The following is a 19980-nucleotide window of genomic DNA, read 5'->3' as shown; positions in this document are numbered from 1 at the left end:
TTGGCGCAGTCGTGGTACTGCTCCAGGAGTGAGATTCCATCGGAAATAAGAATAGTTATTGCTGGCGAGACCTTCTGCCACTCGCCTCGTCGTTCCTTGATAGCGAAGAGTATAGAATGGAGCTCTTCAAACATACGCGCCGCCATATGAATTGAAGGGCTATCTCGGGAGACGTACTCAGTATATTCGTTGAAGGGAGCCAGGATTTTCTTGATATCTGAGAGCTGTCTCCAGTCGTTCGGTGTGAGACGTAAGGCTTCAATGTCTGGTTCATCGTTGACTGTATCTTCGAGCTGCCGGCGGCACTCTTCAGCTCTCTCAATCATAACAAAGGTAGAGTTCCATCGAGTATCAACATCGTAGTTGATAGCTTTTGTACATCCAGGTCGATTATCCCACCTCTGTATTCGCTGAGGAGATCGCGCAATCCAAAGGACAAGTAGTCGAAGCTTTGCAATAGGTGAAGTAGGAGCATTGATCATCTTCCAGCTCCTCTTAGCAACATCATCAAGAAGATCACAGGCTTCCTTATGCGAGCTGGCGCGTAGAGACCTCAATATATTTTTCATAACCAAATTCAAGATATGAGCAAAGCAGCGGATTTGGGAGTTCTGGGTAAACTTCATCCTCCCTTCTCGGATGATGGTCTCGGCCAGGTACTTATCATACCGCTGAGACAGCCTTCGGTAAAGGCATCGGTGTAGGGTGTCATTATTAGATGCGTTGTCGGCTGTAATCGTCATAACTTTATCAGATATATGAAACCTCTCAAGAACCGTCGCGACGATATCAGCAAGGTTCTCTCCAGAGTGGTTGCCTTCGATTTCAACAAACTCAATACAAGCTCGATATTGCTGAAAAGTAGAGGTCATCCAGTGATGGCAACGAGTTCTGACTTGTCCAACCTTCAAGAGATAGCGCGATTGACGAAGCTGAAGACATCAAGATTAGAAGCTCATTGTCAAGAGCATCAAGCCGAAGATATAATCGGCGTGAAACAGTATCCGCACTTAGTACGGAGTCCTGAAAGCCTGCAGACCTCAGCATGGCCTTAAATGAAGGTTGTTCGACGCATGTAAACGGCTGGCAGGTCGATACAATCCAATTCAGGGCAGCTTCTTCGAATGGGAGCTTCTTTTCCTTAGAAATCCATGAGCTTAATGGTCCTTGGCACTCTGGATGACCGTCCTGAAAGAGCTTGTGTGTTCGCTGCAGGTGCTGTTTCAACGCCGTGGTTGAAGATCGCAGTTTAGATGCAAATCGAAAGAATCGACAGCTAGATGGCGATACAATACACTGGTGTTTAAGCTCGAGCCGCTCCTTATTTCCTAGTCTCCAGGTACCAGATTCAGGTGTTGTACGGTAGTGTTTCCATACCCAGCTCCGCTCTTTCGACCCACTCTCATCTTTCTGCTTGATTTTAACCCTCTCAACCTCGTATTCGATCTGAGATTGATTGGGATGGGCATATGTCCGTATCAAGGTTCGAAAAACTTCTAGAAACATCGCTGGGAGCCGTAGGGGACGTTGAAATCGGAGGAGTCGGTGACTTAGAGGCGGGCTGGACCGCTCTCTTCTTTCGAGGGGGCGGGGGTGATACATCCTCTGCAAGGAGGCCGTATTTATTAAGCGCCGCATAATCGCGTTTATTCTTCCTAGTATTAGGACAATCGAATGTTGTAGCAAGTGGAGAAGTCATCTAACGTTACATTAGTATATCAAGCTGGTGTCTTGCTTGATTGCTTACTCTGGAGCACCCAGAAGTGGTGGTTTTCGATAGCTTTTTTTACCTCGATTCGAATGTTGTTCTGATTGAAAGCACGTACGCGCGGAGACGCGTTCTTGTGGAATCTCCGCTAACCCGATTAGACGATCCATTTACTCTACATTGAATAAAATATGCAACTATTGATATTTTGGCTCTATATTGATGTGTTACGTGTATCTCGAGGGGATCTATGAGATAATTTAAATTTGAAGCGAAACCGACTATAAATAAGGTTGTGTTCTTACTGAGTAAACTTAGGGGTAAAGAATATATATTATGTGCATGGAAGTAGCTGGCGAAAACCCATGTATATTGATACTGCCCTACAGCTTATTCGATCCAAGGCCAAATCGTTTAAATTTTATATCAAAGACCAACCTCAGCTTAGTTATATCTGTACCTGTTAACTTAATAAGGGTTGTTTATTAGACTACAAGTCTGGTGTCGATTGCTGCTTATAAGTTAACCGTAAAGACGGTCCAGACTCCGTGCCGTCGATATCTGTCGGAACAATAAATGACCGTATAGACCAAGGATGTTGCCCATGGTACATTTTTAGTCAAGCAGTAGCGTGCCCCATATTTATGTGACAATGTCTCTACTCTCTAGCATGAGGCCTTATCGTGTTCCTGCATAACTTACCCTTCTTTCTTACAGTCCCCCTCAGGAAGTATTTGACCAGCTCCACTTTATTATATAATATTCTGCCAGCAAGATAATAATAATCGCTAAAATTTTAATTAAATTAATCAGACTGATATACTCGCATACTCTAGGAAGTAGTATCCACCCCCTGATTCGATGATAGCGTTGCCCCGATTACACATGGTCACACGCAGTGTACGCAGTATCTCAGGATCTATCTGCGCCCACGTATCTGTGCAGCCCCAATAAGATACGCACGCGTTTCATCGTTATTTGGCACGGTATGTATCTTAGGGAATAGATCTAGCAGTTTGCGCTTTGATAATCCACATAGATTTTCAATAGGATATAAATGAGGCGAACGTGCTGGCCATTGCATAACATCAACGCCTAAATCGCATAGTAAATCGCGTACGATATGCGCAGTATGCGTACATGGATTATCGCGCATGAATATCGCATCCCATCGATTCGATATAATTGTTGGTGGATAAGTTGAGTAAGTCCATCGGACCACTACCGGATTAACTCCACTGCGTGGTGATCTCTATACATTGGAATTAGCCCAGTTCGTCGAGTATAACCATTTAAACATGCCCAAAATATCTGCCTGATTTGCTTTCCACGTGGTTTTCTAGAAATTCGCCCTCGTGAGCTGGATGAACTGGTCGTACGAAGGTCCATTCAGCGCTTGCACCAGATCCACGCTCAATTAATGTTTTATCAGAGAAATAAACCCGTGACCGATCTTCAGGGGTAAAGTGTTGATATCGGTGTGCCCACGCGAGACGATTTATCGCATCGTTGCCGGTTAACTGAGGTTTTTTGATCTTACGCCACTTTCGAAGACTAAGGTCTTTTGATAGTGCGCGTATGGTAGATTCGCAGATCTTATAATCAACAAAATCGAGTAATTCATAATAATATGGGCAGCTTGGGTGTTGTTTGATATGACCGTAAATGAGGTCATGCTGATGATCAGATAGTACTCGTGGTCGACCAGATCGTTTGCATGTATAATTATCCCGGCCACGTTGGCTTTCTTTCTTACCAGTATATATAATCGTAGATCACGCTATCGATGGAAAACATTCACAATCTCATTGTATGATAGATTAGCATCGGATCGTAGTCTCTATACCAGAGCCACATCGTGGACCACCGCATTTAAGATCATCGACCGGCTGCAGTTGACGTGCTTCAGCATGCAGAGGTGCGCCGTAAGCTCTGTCTATATTATTGAGGCCATCAAGATTATCCGTATTTACCCCAAGAACAAGCGGCGGACTAAGATCTTCTTCGAACTGCTCACTGTCAATGCCATTTTTATCCTGATGGATATCACATTGGTGGTGCTCCAGTATTTGGACTTCTACATCGCGCAAACTTTCGTGGAATCGTTTGTGTACAGTATTGAATTGAAGCTGGAGTTCGCTGTCCTGGGCACTCTGGTTTCCATACCACACTTGCATGTGACTTCAGAGCCGATTTCTAGCGGCGAGGAAGAAAGTATCCGTTCTTCCCGTGGAAAGGGGGTTACGATTGCTGCAGAACATGGTTTCCATTCAATGCATGGAAAGCCGAGCCCGAGGGTCCGAGCACACGCCTTACAACCGTTGCCGGAGTTAACTCTGGGGGAAAGACACCGAATGGAAAGAAGGAGGTGGACAGTTGAGTGTGATGTATTTAATGACCCAAGGACAAAAAGCGGCGAGTTGCACAACACCTAGCCTGCGACATGTCCCAACTACAGTAAACCTTTTTTATATATATAAGAGAGAACCTATATGGCTCTGGAGGTCTATGGAACTGCAAAACGGTACAGGAAAGAAAGGGTCAACTATCGCTGTTACCGCCTCACCCCGATAACAATCGACCTGCCTAATTGTATACTGTGATTATTCGACCTAGTGTGCTAGGACTTCTTTCAAACGGGGGTACTGTTACGAATGAGACGATCGAGTACGATCGAGTACGATGAGATTTAAAAGATGAATAGTCAGATTGTAAAGTTCAATCTTAAGACTGGTAATGGGAGCAAACATAGCCGGATTAGGATATTGGGTATATCAACGGTTTCCCCCACCAGATAGAGCTCTCCTTCCTTGGACAGTACTGAAACAGTAGTAACATTCATTATCTCGAGCAGATCCTTCTACGCTAGTGGGCCGCGTTTTCTACATAATGTAGTGGTGGAACCGGTGACATAGTAGAAAGATGGACGGACTATTAGTCACGTGGCCAGTCAGATAGCATTCCTCCATGTTGGGATTCCAGCAGAGGACTGGGCTAGCATCATACAATTCACTCTTTTCGTTTCCAGCCCTTTTATTATGAAGAAGTCTCAGGGTATACGCTCCGCTGTCTACTAGTGCTGTCTAGGGAGTGTTGGTTGCTTGATCCTTCATCCATGATATCGACCTGTCTGCTATGCCAGACTGCCATTGAGCCATCCCCATTTCAATATATATTTACGTCATTGGCTTTTTCCTGCCAACATACTATCATATTACCTGTTCTATTTTATGGCTACGCCTTCCTTCTTCCGTTATGCTATATGGCAGAATATCCAGAGGTCATAAGGGTTCAATCCCATTTTATGGTTCAACTCTATTTAGACGCGACGCGTCTGAGAGACTGGGACGCGTGCCCCTACCTCTTCTTCGTTGGCAGTGAAGCTCTTCCAGAAACTAATCAACTCCACATATGACTCTTCAACCCTGGTTCTACTGAGCTACTGGGTCCGTATCAAAAGTGAGCAGTGATCAGCAATTTGTATTCATTTCACACTGCACCAGTGGCCCGGTGTATCCAACACAAAATGCGTACCCGGCAGAAACGCCTCAACTACCGAGTTCTGAATGACGAGAGCGATGGAGAGTCTTTGCCCGAGGATCAAACCGACCAATCAAGCGAATCAAGCGAGCCACCGAGCAATGCCACACATACTCTCCCAACCTGTCAAAAAGACGCGGTGATCCTCGCCAACATACCAGATTGCGAACTCCTACCTTCCGAGTCTGTGTCGCAAGTGCTAGTATCCCAAGAGTGCTCAACGGATGCTGGCACTTCAATCACAAGCCACGTATCCTCTCGATGGTGTAAACGGCCAAGCGCCGGCTACAGAGTTGATCTGGGGGTACTTCGAGACTACAGCCATTGATTGTCCATGGGTTATCAAGAGGACCAACAAGAGGCGGCTGGCCGACCGAGAGATTCGCTGTATGCATGTAGATGAAAAAGCGGGAACACGCTGTGACTGGCGTACGTCAGATTCTCAAAGGCAAAACACAACCAGCAACATGAAAACCCACTTGGCAAAGCATGGCATTTACTGCCCGACCTCCAGTATACAGCCAGCGAAGAAGGGACCAGACATTCGGAGTTTTATGGGTGGTAAACAGAGTCTCACCCATCAAGAGGTCTTGGAAAGGAATGCCATTCGCCGGATCGTGACTGATATGAAAGCTTTCACCACTGTCAAGTCTCCAGAGTTTCAGCAAATGTTCCGAGACATTCCTGGGATTGAGCCTCCATTCACTTCTCGCCACACCTTGCGGGATCGAATCATGCAAGAGTTCGCCATACAGCGCACCAACCTGAAGAATGAGCTGACTTTGACTTGCAAAACCATTGCCTTATCACTGTATATCTGGACAAGCCAGAATCATCTTCCTATTTTAGGGATAATAGGTCATTGGCTGACTGACGAATTTGAGTACCGCGAGAGATTACTCGAGTTCACCGAACTCCAGGGCGTTCATAGTGGAGAAAATCTGGCAATTGCAGTGGAAAATATGCTTACTGAGTTGAGTCTCGAGGACAAGCTCATTTCCATTACAGGCGACAACGCCAGTAACAATGAGGCCATGGCATCGGAGTTGTACTTCTCCCTTTCCGACCGACCTAGGGGGAAGACGCCATGCCAGCACCACTCTATCGAGGTCTTGACAGCTACATCCGCTGCCTGGCTCATGTCCTCAATCTGATTGTGAAAGATATCCTCCGTAACGTGGGGTCGGGGACGATGGAACAAGCGCAAGTTGCCTGTGACTGTTTACAGACTGGTAACTCGATCACCGATCACTCAGCAATAGGGAGATTACGGGTCCTCGCTCTTTGGATTAACCGAAGTCCTCAGCGCCGACAGAAATGGAAGGAGATTTGCAGACTCAACAATCTTCCAGAAAAATTCGTAGCGTACGATGTTACGACACGATGGAACTCGACATTTCGCATGGTGGATGATGGTTTGAAGTCAAGGCAACAAGTCAACAAGTTCCTAAACCTTCAGGAGGAACTCCCGCCGTTCACTCTCCAAGATTGGTCACGGCTGGAACAGATTCACACAGTACTCCACAAATTCAATGAGCTTACTTTGTTCATTTCGAAACGCAATCCACAAATCAGCCTCGCAGTCCCGATTTACTATGAGCTACACGAACTGCTTGATGACGTGACGGAAGGCAATGGTGAATTCGCAAAACTGGATCGAGATATCATAGCTGCAGTGAAAGAAGGGATGAAGAAATACGAAAAGTACTATTCCATTATGGATGAATGCGATACCTACTACACTGCCCTCGTCTTGGATCCCCGAGTCAAAGGTGAAATGGTCTTACGGGAACTGCAAGATGGCAATGCAGGGACAATGGTTCTGGAAACGATCCGCACCAATATACATCAAGTATACGCGGCTAGTAACCCGGAGCATGATGCCGCTGCATCAAAATCGTCTTCCCTGCAGCATAGTGATGTGGAGTCTAGAATGCTGAAGAAGTTGCAGGCGCGAGATCCGCCGCTCTCAGATATTGATAAGTAGTTCGACACCCCTCCGATCAGCGTCGCAGATACAACCGGCCAGAACTGGCTCTGTAATTGGTGGAAGATGCACAAGGGCGAGTATCCGCGGATGGCAGCAGCAGCCAGGGACTATCTAGCGATTCCTGCTTCTGAAGTTGCTGTTGAGAGAGTATTTAGTACAGCGAGGGACGTGCTAGGCATCCGGAGATATTCTTTGAAAGGGGATACCTTAAGAATGCTGATGTTGATTCGCGATGGGTATAAGTGGTAGCGGTCAAGAGATTTGGTTAAATTATGCCATCACGATAATCCGGTTCTGCATTCATAAAGTGTTAAATAAAACTGCTGTTCGACGAAAGCCCGTTCGCTCTCTAGATGATTCTAAGGGGAAAATGTGCCGATGCTGATACGATATGACGATATCGTGAGTGGTGATATCGTCAAATTTGAAGCTTGCCGATATCGTACCGGCAATCGGCATCGACAAATTCAAAAGCTGCCGATATCGTATCGTCAATATCGGTATATCGGCAATATCGTCAACAGCCCTAGAACACTAGTATCCCACCGAGTTCGCACGTCGAATTATGGATGTGATAAAGAATTCCAAATTCGCTCATACTTCATATCGGCGATTTCTCAAGTTGGACAAATGAAGGTGATCTAGCATTAATGAAATTGAAAACCCCCTGAGCAGATTTAACGGGAGGCCGGAAATGCTTGGGCAGCGAATGAAATAATTGGGCCTTTCCAACCACGGTCCCTTCATGTACTTTCTCCCCAGCTCAACTGGTTACTGCCAGCGTCTATGCTTTGCGCTCGTTGTACCCTCGTACCACGGAAACATTATGTATCGGCCCGATAACTTTATTTGTGGAGCGAATAGGACAGATGAGGGGCGAAGACACTAGAGACTCTTCCCCGAACTCTATTATGACACATGCTAGTCTATTTTCGGTTTTTGGCACCTTTCAGCGGGTGTACTGGTGCAATACGGTGGGACACTAGCCCGCAGCGCCGAAGTAAATGGATGGGCTTCACAAAGCACATAATTGGATGTATGCGGCTCTGTGAGTGAAGCAAATTGACTTTCCGTCCTCGGCCATTCCGTCCAATGCCTGCTGGCCCACCAGGCACGCGGCGTAACTCGGGCAGCGAGATTGTTCGATTCGTTGAGCCACGGCTGATTTTTCCACGAGGTTCCAGCCCTAAAAAGGCTGCTAGAAAGCTTGTCAACTTTGCATTAGGAAAAGGCAATGTCCGCTGCTGACGTTTCACCTCCACTCTCGCTTTGCTTTGGAGGACTCTGACAAGGCTGACAAGTTCAAGCAGAGCCCGTCCCTAAGTACGTTATCACCTCCAAGTTTTCTCCGTATTTATGATCCTAAGAAAGTGGAATGAAGGAGATATCTGGGATTAGCAGGAATAAAACCATATAACAAAACGGAATGCCCCGAAGCTCTGCTAACACCACATTCTTCCCCAAACAGCGCTCAAGGTAGCGCAGCTCCAAGGTAGTAATTCTCGCCTTGCAGAAACATAGTGGTTCGTCAGGAAGTAACAGTGGCAGTAGTTTTGGATTAGACCGACTGACACCTGGCAATTGACACCAGGTAATATCCCCACAGGCGCAACTACAGGGCATTGCCTTGAGATGAGCTATTCGGCTGCCTTGTTCGGAATATCACTTACCAGAGCCTATCCCACCGGGCCAGCGCCTCTTGTATCAGCGCGCCCCACAAGGATATACTGTTAGTCTGACGGAGTGCGTGTGCCCTTCTTACCTCACTGCCCTATTTATGTGGATGGATGTCAGGGGAAAGTGGAGAGCCATTACTCTACGAAAGACAAATTGTAAACATATCCTACCGCGCCGGCTATACCGATTGTATATTAACCTAAGAAAAGCAATGATGTATATCTAAGGGGTAACGGTGGATATCCTCTTCTTTTTCGTTTGAGACTGAGCAGTTTGCCTCGGAGTATCGAACAAAATATGAAGTGATGAACCAGTTAGTTCTACAACTGCACCCACCACCTTATTACTTGGGTTTGATAAATGCCTCAGAAAGCAAATGAAAACAGAGAGATATCGTAGGTTTCTTCTTCGACCAATCAGGCCGGTTTTTCTGTCTTGGTATTTCTATGCACCGGTGAGGGGCGCTACTACGAGGCACTGCTCGGAATCAGCCCCCAATAGGAACGCGTCTTGCTTCCCTTCCCGACTCTCATACCTTCCTTTCAGCGCCGCACTCCCTCGGCCGAAAGCGGTGAGTAAACTGAAAGGCGCAGACAGATACGAGCCGATAGATAGCCAATCTTGGGAGTCGATCTACCTACCCCTTAAAACAGACAATCAGCGCCATTTATTATACTTTATCAAGCGTCTTTTTAAGTCTTAATCCCTTCACCTTACGGGAGAAATTAAGCGATGCTGAAATTAGCTTATTCTAATGAGGAATATAAAACCAGACACCACCACTTTAAATCAAATGGATTTTATAGATATTTCTTACATACATGACCTCTTCCTTTGGAAAGATCTTCTACCCTTTTCAATAAGTGCGGAAATGAATTTGTTGACACTTCTCGGGGTCATTGCCCTTTCGAACCATGCCATGGCATCATCAAAAAAGTGCCAACCTTTCACTTTTACCAGGAATGCAGTGTCTTGTGTCAACGAGTACGATGGATGCGTCGGTGGGTATTGCCATGATAAAATCTTCTACTTGGAATGCTACTGTCCTGACGACTACCCTCACATCGGGTGTGGTCGGAAATGTTAAACTGTCTATAGACAGGTATGTTGTTTTATGTTCTCCTTGTGAAGCCCGTAAACGAGGCGGAGCCATTAACTGACGTTCTTCAGTAGCCTTACTCTGTAAAACAAAGGACATATCGGGGATGTTGGGGATTGGCCACAGCGCAAGGTTCGAGGCACTGAGGGCCGCGCCGTAATGTACCTTACTAGGCCTGAGCACGCAGAGGATGAGAAATCCCGTTTCATTCCGGGCAGTTGTTCTTCTTTTATTCTCCAGAATGTCTTCATGTACGTACGTCCGCGCTTGATTGGATTTGTTGTGATATGAGGGACGTACGGCTCAGGAACGAAGGCGCGATATCGGAAATAATTCCTGCTCAGTCTATACAAAGAAGCAAGTTGATTGACGATACATTACATAGCTTTGTCCTTGTTGCAGAAAGCCATTTCTATCCGCTTCGTCGTTGATCTCATGCCACACCATGCAAGGAACGGTGAATCATCGCAACCAAGTTGATCGAGGTCTTCCACTTCGTTTCTGTCAACTTCAAGGATTTTATCGGTTCACCACTTCGCTCATTTAAACAATGCAATCAAACAGGCCCGAGGCAAATAACGCATCGTGAACTTCCGCAGCACTATTTTGAGCAGGAGGAACAACGGAATTAAGCTGGCCGGTACTTTTGTGATGACAAAAATCCTTAGCGGTCTCAACAATTCAAGTAACCTTCGATTTCAAATGCACATTGGCGATAAGAAAAGAAGTATTCCGCTCCATTGGCCGTTAGCTGTCCGAACCTCAGACCGCAATTGCGCCTTGGTCTGGGCTTGATTTAACCGTGTCGGCAATTGTGAGATGTACGTAAAATGCGCGCCCTTCACAAGTGAATGAGTCGCCATCAAGGTCGTCCGAGAACACGCCCATAGAGTTGCTTGCATTTTCTGCTGTGTTACTCGCCAGAGTAGATGGTAGCGCTGCCAGAGAATATGTAGACATTCGCCTTCTTGTCCCGGAAGTATTGATAAGTTACCGGCGACAGCAGAAATTGACCGTAAAAGGACAAACCCGTATGGACTGGGAATTGTACAAATGGCCACTCTCGAGTCAATGACCAGGACGCCATATGTAAATATGATACCACTGTATCGCTACAGGGCCACATCCTAGCTGCTGTGTTTGTCATGACACTTAGCCCTGTAAATGAGCTTGGTGAGCGGTGAGCTTTTACCGCCATGCAGTAAACAGATTATAGCGGGTCAATTGTGTTCAAAATTAAATCAAGCGAATAGACTGAACGTGCTACATCAAATCTGATTCTAGTGAACGAAGCATGACAGCGATTAGGAATACAAACTAAATACCTGATGAGGAACAGAAAACAAAACAATTATTGAGTGGGAATCTGTGAAACAATTCCAAAAGTCAGTATGCCGGAACAGGCCATCTCCGGCTATACCGTGTGCTACCTTTTTCTTTGGTATCTTTCATCAACCAGCCAGCAGGAAACACAGAATCGCGTCCTTTTCTCGACATGTGATGCCTCCACGCAAAGAGCCAGCCCCGATTCAGTGCGTTGTAGCTCAACAACGAGCATAGTAAGTTTTGATACCGTGATATGCAGTCTTGTTCGCTATACTGACCAACAACTTCAACTCCCCTTCGCTGGACGTTCGGGTGAATGTCTCATTCTGTCACATTAGCTGATGGCATGATGTGCATCGGGATGAACCTACCTGCAATATTTCCTCAATGGAGACACTTTCCAGCTGCCGAGGTAAATTTTGGATCTCCTGTTCCCACTCGTAGGTCCGATTCTTTAACATCAACTTGGTGACGATATCGGCTAGAGCGCATAATTTCATCGTGGCGGAATTCATTTCCGATTGACTGATTTGACAGCTACTCTCAGCGCCCCCTAGTGAGCGTCAGTCTCTTATCGAACGATATCCACTAGGCCAGGGGGTATCTCACTAATCTTGACATCACCGGACTGTGTAAGCAGAATCGTATCCGGGCCCAGGGTAGCGAGTGCTCTTCCGAGCTCGCGTAGGTATTGGATGCCTTCTAGTACCTTTTCTGGATTAGTGGGGAATGATCCCAAAGCATTGTTTGACATACCGGTCTGACAATGCTAACAATTTCATCAGCGGTGATCGAGCAGCTGGAGGCTAGAATGTGATCGACTGACACTTCAGTTGGCTCCCACACCAACATAGATGATGTGTCATGGTGGTAATATTGAAGCAGTTTTAGAAAGCTGGGATGGCAAATATGTCCCATCAGTTCTAGTAAGGCTGCAGCGGGAGCCATCTGTTGTTCCAGTTGCTGAATATGAACCAACGTTCCTCTATTTGCCCTATGTCGGGCAAATACTAGAGACCGATCTTGCAATGCAGCAACGGGTTCGAAAATATCAAATGGGTTCTGGTTAAGGTGTGGAATCCTTGCATCCGGGGGATTGGGCCGTGGCTTTTTTGATCCGAGGGCGATTGCTGTTGCGTTCCTCATCTGACTCGGCGATGCATTCATATCCGCCGTGGCAGTTGATTTTGAATCTAGTTGGCTTTGGTGGAAAGTCGATTCATCTATCCAAACGGTGGGCGGTCGGCTGTGTTTGTCCCGATTGCGTTTCATCATTGTGTGTGGTTTTGGCGAATTATGGAAAGTACAGTGGGAGACCTAGGGGGAAGATGGATTTTATAGCTCTAAAGCTTGGTTTCCATGTACCTCTTTAGTCCTTGTCACGAAGGTCTGTTGGTCGCGACATCATATTACCACGTCAGTGCGACTGAAAAGTGATACCCCTCAAATTAGTAGCCTATGGTTGTTGGACTATATCTGTCAAAGTCAGTTGACAATTAACAATTTTGCTTGGTTGCTTGCTTTGCATCAAGAAATATCTCTTGAATAGTATTTGCCCCCAACGAATCAACCATTCGTCTTTTATGGCGCTCAAACCTTGGCCTTCTTTGATTTCAGATGAATATGCATTTTGTCCAAGTTACTTTAAGTGATGGCAAGGCCAGGACTTCTGCACATACCTAATATAAGCCGTGAATAAGGCCAAACATGTTTACTCCCAAGAAAGAGAAAAGAATCCCAAAGCCTCAATTACACGAGGTTAAATACAGTCGCGTGTATATCGAAGTGTCTTAAGAAGTGGAATCACTATCCTATGAAATGCCCGGTATATCCTAGGAGCTACGCGGCATAGGGGCTCCTGGCTTGCTAACAACACTCTCCTGTCCATCGGCATGATTGTGGCGAAGAACAGCATCACTCCTTCAGATACCATGGTCACATATGATGTTACCCACATTCGTTACTATTTGCGCAGGCTCTTATGGTGTGGGGATAAACGTATATAGCACAAAAGCATGGAGACTTGCTGTAGTAAGTAGTTGAGATGACGACAAGGCTCCTCAATTCCTAGGAGTACCTGTGGGGCTGAGTCTATGCATTACAAGGAGGGCTGTGAACTATACTTAGTGTGTGGTTTGTTCTGCGGATTGTAACATAAGTAGTGCTCTTTTGCTCCGTATGAGCCGATTGATCTCATACGCTCAGCAACAATCAGACCCCTCCAAGATGACATCTGAGCGTTTCATCTCTCGAGCACTGTTAGTTTATACCTGGAAGATACCTGACCGCCGCTAACACTTGGTAGACAGATAAAAGACCTACTGCTGCCCCCAGAAACTGCCGGACAGCAGCAATGGACCACTGAGCCCCCAAAATCTATAGAATCAGCCATTGCGACCCAGAGCGCGGATCCTGAAGGGGAGAAGCCAGCTCTTCCCGCTAATACGAAGAGGATTCCCTTCGAATGGGATAACTCCGGTTCAAACGCCGCAGCAAATAAGCGGAAGGACCAGGCTCGGGCATCGCAAAGGCGTCGCAATCGAATCAAGCAGAACAAAAGGTTAATGGCAGATGTCGATGCGTACTCGAGCGAGGTTGGCAAGCTTTCGGACTTGGTGTTGCAGCAAAGAGCTCAATTGCTTATCCTGAATGAATTCAAGGAACTGGTGTTGGCCAAGCAGACAGAGCGTGCCCTGGCAGTTCTGGGTGGTCGTCCACAGGTACTTTCCACTTACGTTCCCCAGCTTCGAGCTCTGCTAACCACCTCCATAGCCACTACTGTTAGATTCTAATACATACAGGTCCATAAAACACTTTGTCAGATACCGTGGTAGCTACGTTGTTTCAATACCGTGGAATGTCCCGTGCATGGACTTCGAAGTATATTACAAGGACGGAACAGCAGGGCAGGTGCGATGGCGAGTAACGATGCCATTAAAATTGCAGGCCACGAGATATCTCGACGTCCAGGAGGATTCGCAAAAAGCTGAGCTTGCTAAGGGGCTGTTGCCTACGGCAGAGTGGACGTTTTTCGAAAGTCTGAACATCACCAAGACGAATTCTATGCTCTTGGAATTTGAATAGGATGAACTCGCATTTGGCCATTCAGAAGGACGCAGGTGTTTTCTAGAGTTGCACTTTTCTACAGGGTTGGAAAAATAGAATAGCACTCTGATTCTCAGTTAATGAAGCAGGGCATCTTTATCCTCACCGGTAGGGTCCTATCCTGCAGACTGATTAAAGGCCCCCACATGAATCATAGACTTTCACAAATAATCATCGCGATAAGTAGAAGCAGATACCATAAGCCTAGTCCTCGAATTGTTGCCGAAGATGCCACATTTCCAGACGCTTCAGCAGGTCTCGTAGGACCAAGTTGTGTAGTAGCAGGCAAGTCAGATACTGTACCAGCCTCCACCGTACTAGCCGTTGGCAGTGTGAATGTCGGGATTATCAAAGTCAATGGCACGAAGGCATTGTTCCAGGCTATCGTTCCGGTTGTGTTCGTGCTTTGAGCGGTCGCCATTTTGTTTCCGCCCCAAGCGTCAGTGGTACGGTCGCTCAGAGTGTTATCGCCTGCAAAGTCTTCGATACTATAACTTGTCAATTTTGGAACATAGCAATGCGATTGGCTTACAGCAAGCTACTTACTGAGTTTGTGCATGTGATGCTGGCTGGGAAGTTCCGATGGCCGTTCAGACTTGGTTCAGCGGGGCAGTTGCACTAGCTTCAATTGATCCAGCTACACTAGACCTCCGCAAAGCCCATAAATGGGCCCGACCTTTAGGCCCACAGCCCAACCAGCAGTGGGCTGTTGGCCTAACCTCTATAGCCCGCCCCAACCCATAGTCCATGAGTGGGGGCCCATGAGGCCCCCAATATAGCCCATTTCTATGCATAACTACGATCTTGGCGCTCATAAAACCGCTGATTAATGCCTATTTTTTACGCATGTTCCAGTCTGTAAGCCTTTACAAGGCATACATCGGCCCGACGTTTTACCAGGCCTGATCTAGTATTTCAACTCCCAATCCGGGGGTTCAACTCCCCCAAGAATCAAGATCTCAAGATCCAACGGCGACGACATAGTAATTAAGGTCGTAGATGAAGCCAGCTACAGTAGGCACTATAGTTTACCGGCGTCATCCAAAAAACAATCCAATTTCACCAAGTTTTCGTAGTATTCTGGTACTTAGAGAGTTCCAAAGTGTCAACATGTAGAGATATATATCTCATATAATTAGAAGTAGGTGCATGTTTCTGTTGAACTGTAGATTCAAGGGTCAAATCTATGAATTATAGGTTTAAAGAGTTGAAATTTATACCAAAAGATAGCCAATCTCTCAGACTTAACGTCTGTCTTCACAGAAACGTAATATTCTGGGGATTACAGAGATGAGAGAGGTTTGAAGATATCTCATGAGCCATGGGGTGAAATGTTTTGGGCGAACAAATTGTAAAATGGGCGGGGAGATGGGTTATCCATGGACTTTTCTTGGGCTTTGGATGGGCTGAATTCACTGCATATGCATGATCCAGCCAATCAGATGCTAGAATCAAGATATTCCGTTTTAATGTCGACTGCTACGGTGATCTCTGTTTACAATATCTGTTTGCTACGGCGTCGATACGTCGACAGTTCTCTCACTAAGAAGGTATGTCGATTTCTTCCTCCTGAAGCTATTCCCCTGAAGCCCTTCATCCAATTTTGAACCTACTATCAAGTTGTCATCCTGATCATGTCGCAAAGCCAGGAGTTTAGATCCTCCCAGTTGGGCCTGTTCGACACTGAGCCCGACAATTCGTCAATTGCTACGCCTTCTCTTTGCCCAGCTACTCCGTCCACCTCTCGGCAGGTTGATAGCTTCTCGTTCGTTGAGCCGTCTGTTCCTTCGTCTATCGCCCTAGATCCCCTTGAACGCTTCCAACGTGTCGGTCCTGGTAGGAGAGGAGGCCAGTTTTTCCTTTACGACGCGATGAATCACACTGATTGGGTCAACTGGTGGTTGGAGACTGACTATGGATCTAAAAACAAGATCGCTTGGGAGTCACAGCATGGCTCCGCTTCGGAGACCTGGAAACAGTTTGAGCAAGTGGCCCATACGGCGACTGGAAACCCAAAGGTCTTGTGTAAGCGTTGCGATGCAATTCTTGAGCACCCTTATACTACTAAGAAGGATGCCAATGGGAGGGTTGGTCGTCATGGCACGACAACAATTACCCGTCATCTTCAGACCCCAGCCTGCCAAAAGGCTACAAGTGGACGCCGGCAGAGGGCTGAATTGACGAGGTTCCTTCAAACGGTATACTATCATACCTAGCTCTACTAGACCCTACTAACTAGCATCATGATCAGGGTAGTCATAGCCAGACATTCTCGCAAGAAGGTTTTGAGAGTAAAATCTTGGAGTTTATTACTACTAACCGGCTTCCATTCCAAATCGTTGAAAATCCAGCATTTCGTGAGCTCATCGCAGAGGTAAGTCCGTCAGACGCCAGTCCGTAGGCGTCAAATCGCCCAAATCCTCCAAATCCGCCGTCTTTACCAATCAGCCTCTATTTGCCTCGTCACCTAACTAAATCTTAAGTCTTGAATCTAGGCACAATCCGCCCTAAGCCCTCCGATCGTGCCCTCCGCTGATGCAATTCGACGTCGCCTGTCTGGCCGTGTTAAAGAACGACAGCATGATACACTCAGAATGCTTCCAGAACATGCAAAGATCTCGATTGCGTTAGACTGTTGGACATCTCCATTTCAGCAGGCATTTATGGCTATTACTGGCTATTTCATCGATGCCGAATGGGTCTACCGTGAGGTGCTACTCGGCTTTAAACCCCTTCACAGTTCGCATACAGGTGCAAACCTAAGTGCTATTCTGATGGAGACGCTTACCGAACATGGCATTAAGGACCGAGTCTTTGGAATAACCACCGATAACGCATCGAATAATGAGACTCTGGTTAAGGCACTACAACAGTCTTTACAACAAGAGCCTTCGGCTTCGGCTACTGGTTTTAACGTCATCCGGGTCCCCTGTCTCGCTCATGTCATCCAATTAAGTCTGAACCAACTACTTCACCGACTTAAAGCACGCCCAAAGAATGAACAAGCCGAGACTGTCTGGACAGAGGAACAACAGATTAGCCTTGCTAAGGCGAATGCGGAGGCCAGGTCTAAGAAACGGGACATTGCGCATACCTTAAAGAGGATACGATCTCTTGCTGTTTATATCCGCGGGAGCCCTCGGCGTCGAGATCACTTCCTCAAAGTCCAACACGACCTCGACAAAGGCCAAGGCAAAGTTCCAGGGCAAGGACTTATGCCGATCCAGGACGTCAAAACTCGATGGAATTCAACGTTTCTGATGCTACGCCGGGCGAAGAGACTCCGTACTGCTATCAATGAATACTGTCGTCAGTTCAACTGTACAGAATTCGAACTTGATGATGAACAATGGCGCCAAATTGACTATCTGATCTATCTCACAAAGCCATTCTTTGACTTTACGCTCGCCCTTTCGAAGACACGAGAGGCGACGTCGTTTCTTGTCTTCAGGATCTATAACCAGCTCTTTGAACACCTTGAGAAGTGCAAGTCGCAGCTACAACGAAAACGTGTTCCATGGAAACAGCAGATGCTTACCTCCCTCGGAGCAAGCCATTCAAAACTGTCGGAGTACTATAAGAAGACGGATCATATGCGCGGGCATATCTATGCGGTTTGTACGATGCTATCGCCGGATAGTAGATTCCAGTTCTTTTTATCTGATAACTGGGAGGATGCCAAAGAGATCCGTGAGCAGTATCGAGTGGCTTTCCGTGAGGCACTTACTCCTATCCAGGAGCGTCTTACTACTTTAAATAGCCCGCAAGTGTCTTCCTCTGGATCGATGCCAAGATCCTTCCTTCTTGGCCTGATGGCTCCCCCGAAGTCTCTCTCCAAACGCAAAGGCAAAGCTGGTAAAGCAACGCTAGGCCCGACTAAAGATGATGAGATGACGCAGTATCTCGACGGCAGTAAGTTAATCTCTATGTTTATTCTTTCTTGAGAGATGGTTTTTCGGCCGAAAACCCATCCCTATCTTCATGATACTAATTTCTTACCGGTTTAACTATATCTGATGAGCCGCTCTCCTTTTGGAGAGAGAATCAATATCGCTTCCCTGCTATTGCCGCACTTGCAAGAGATTACCTTGCAATTCCAGCCACAGGTGCTGGAGTTGAACGTCTGTTTAACACTGCACGCGATATCTGCCACTATCGCCGGGGCCCTTTGAAGGCGCAAACTATCGAAGAGCTGATGTTGTGCCTCTGTACGTCAAGGTTTGATCTTGAAGTGCAAGAGGCGAAGGAATTTGAGCAGTTCTTTGGCTCTGATGAGATTCAGATCCTGGTGGAGGAGGCTCAGGCGGCTCAAAAGCCAGGTGATGATGCCGAGGAGCCAGCTGAGGTGCTAGCTGTCGTCGACGTTGATGCGATCAGTGATGCTGAAGAGCAGGGTGATAGATCCGGTGATCTGATAGATGTTGACGATGACGATGACGATGCTACTATCGCTGCGGCACCGTCTCATGCGGCACCGTCTCATGCGGCACCGTCTCATGCGGCACCGTCTCAAGTGTGGACATCAGGGAGGAAGAGGAGGCATGTTGAGGATGATTTGTATGAGCATTATTAGCATGTAGATAGTTTTACCTCTTGGGATCTAATCAATCGATCTCATCAGTTGATCTCATCAGTTAATCTCATCAATCTCATAAATCAGTGAATTGCGTCGATTTCCACGAGGTCTCAGTCAATTAGGGGCCTCAGGTGGTAATTGTAATACTCAAAATTACTAGGAAGGTCTACATAACTTATGCAAATGCCAAGAATTGGCATGTTTGCAATGTTTGGGGCCCATTTGGGGGCCCATTAAACCATATTGGGCTTCTACCTTAGGCCCATAGCCTACCAGTGGGCCTAATGCCAGGCCCAAAACCCGCCCCATTTATGGGCTGGGGCGGGTTGGGCTATGGGCTTTGTGGGCCAGTGCGGAGGTCTAAGCAGGAGTCATGGGAAGTATGAACGAGAATCATATTAGCCTACTGGGCTTAGTCTTTTACAGTAGAGCAGGGGTACAGCTTTCGACATATAAAAGGTACAGTAGATGAAGATGAAGACTACGGGGAAAAGGAAGAAGGGAGTGGGCGTGGATCAAGCCAGATTGCCAGATCTCCCTCCTCTAGATCTGTCCCTAGAACCTTCCATGGATGAATACGGTAATTTAAATGTCACATTGGACATTACGGCCAAATACAGTGACTGGCCATAAGTTTGGACACCCTCCTTAGACCCACTCAGCTATTAGATAATTTTCTGCCGGTTTTAAAAGCTCATGCCATTTAACTAATACTGTGTATACCATCCCTCACTATCAATGATAGCTTGCACCCGATGCGGCATAGTCTCAGAGAGATGCTTTAGGTGCTCAAGGTTCAATTGGTCCCATGCAATCTGTGCTGTATCTATTAAAATAGCCTTTGTCTCCTCATTATTCCTCATGTCAATAAGATCAGGCCGAAGCTTATAGATCTCGGCCTTTAACAACGCCCAGAGGTTCTCAATTGGATTTAAATCAGGCGAATGTGGCGGCCATTC

The 19980-nt window shown here is 46.6% G+C and overlaps 2 protein-coding genes across 2 annotated transcripts; both read left to right on the top strand.

Moving 5' to 3' along the window:
- Positions 1-3618: 3618 nt before the first annotated feature.
- N7446_012401 (uncharacterized protein) lies at positions 3619-4088 on the top strand (the record flags this gene model as incomplete). The annotated part of the gene is made up of 2 exons (XM_058521143.1): positions 3619-3970; positions 3994-4088. 2 exons carry the CDS (start codon positions 3619-3621, stop codon positions 4086-4088), a joined length of 447 nt encoding a protein of 148 aa, XP_058366509.1.
- A 1146-nt stretch (positions 4089-5234) lies between these two features.
- N7446_012400 (uncharacterized protein) lies at positions 5235-5576 on the top strand (the record flags this gene model as incomplete). The annotated part of the gene is made up of 1 exon (XM_058521142.1): positions 5235-5576. The coding sequence occupies one exon, from the start codon at positions 5235-5237 to the stop codon at positions 5574-5576; it is 342 nt and encodes a 113-aa protein (XP_058366508.1).
- Positions 5577-19980: the final 14404 nt, after the last annotated feature.

This window comes from Penicillium canescens (assembly GCF_028828765.1).
Source record: "Penicillium canescens strain IBT 15451 chromosome Unknown utg000010l_segment0_segment0, whole genome shotgun sequence".
In the NCBI taxonomy this organism is placed as follows: domain Eukaryota; kingdom Fungi; phylum Ascomycota; class Eurotiomycetes; order Eurotiales; family Aspergillaceae; genus Penicillium; species Penicillium canescens.
The sequence above is the reverse complement of the archived record's forward strand: the minus strand, read 5'-3'. Positions and strand labels throughout refer to the sequence as shown.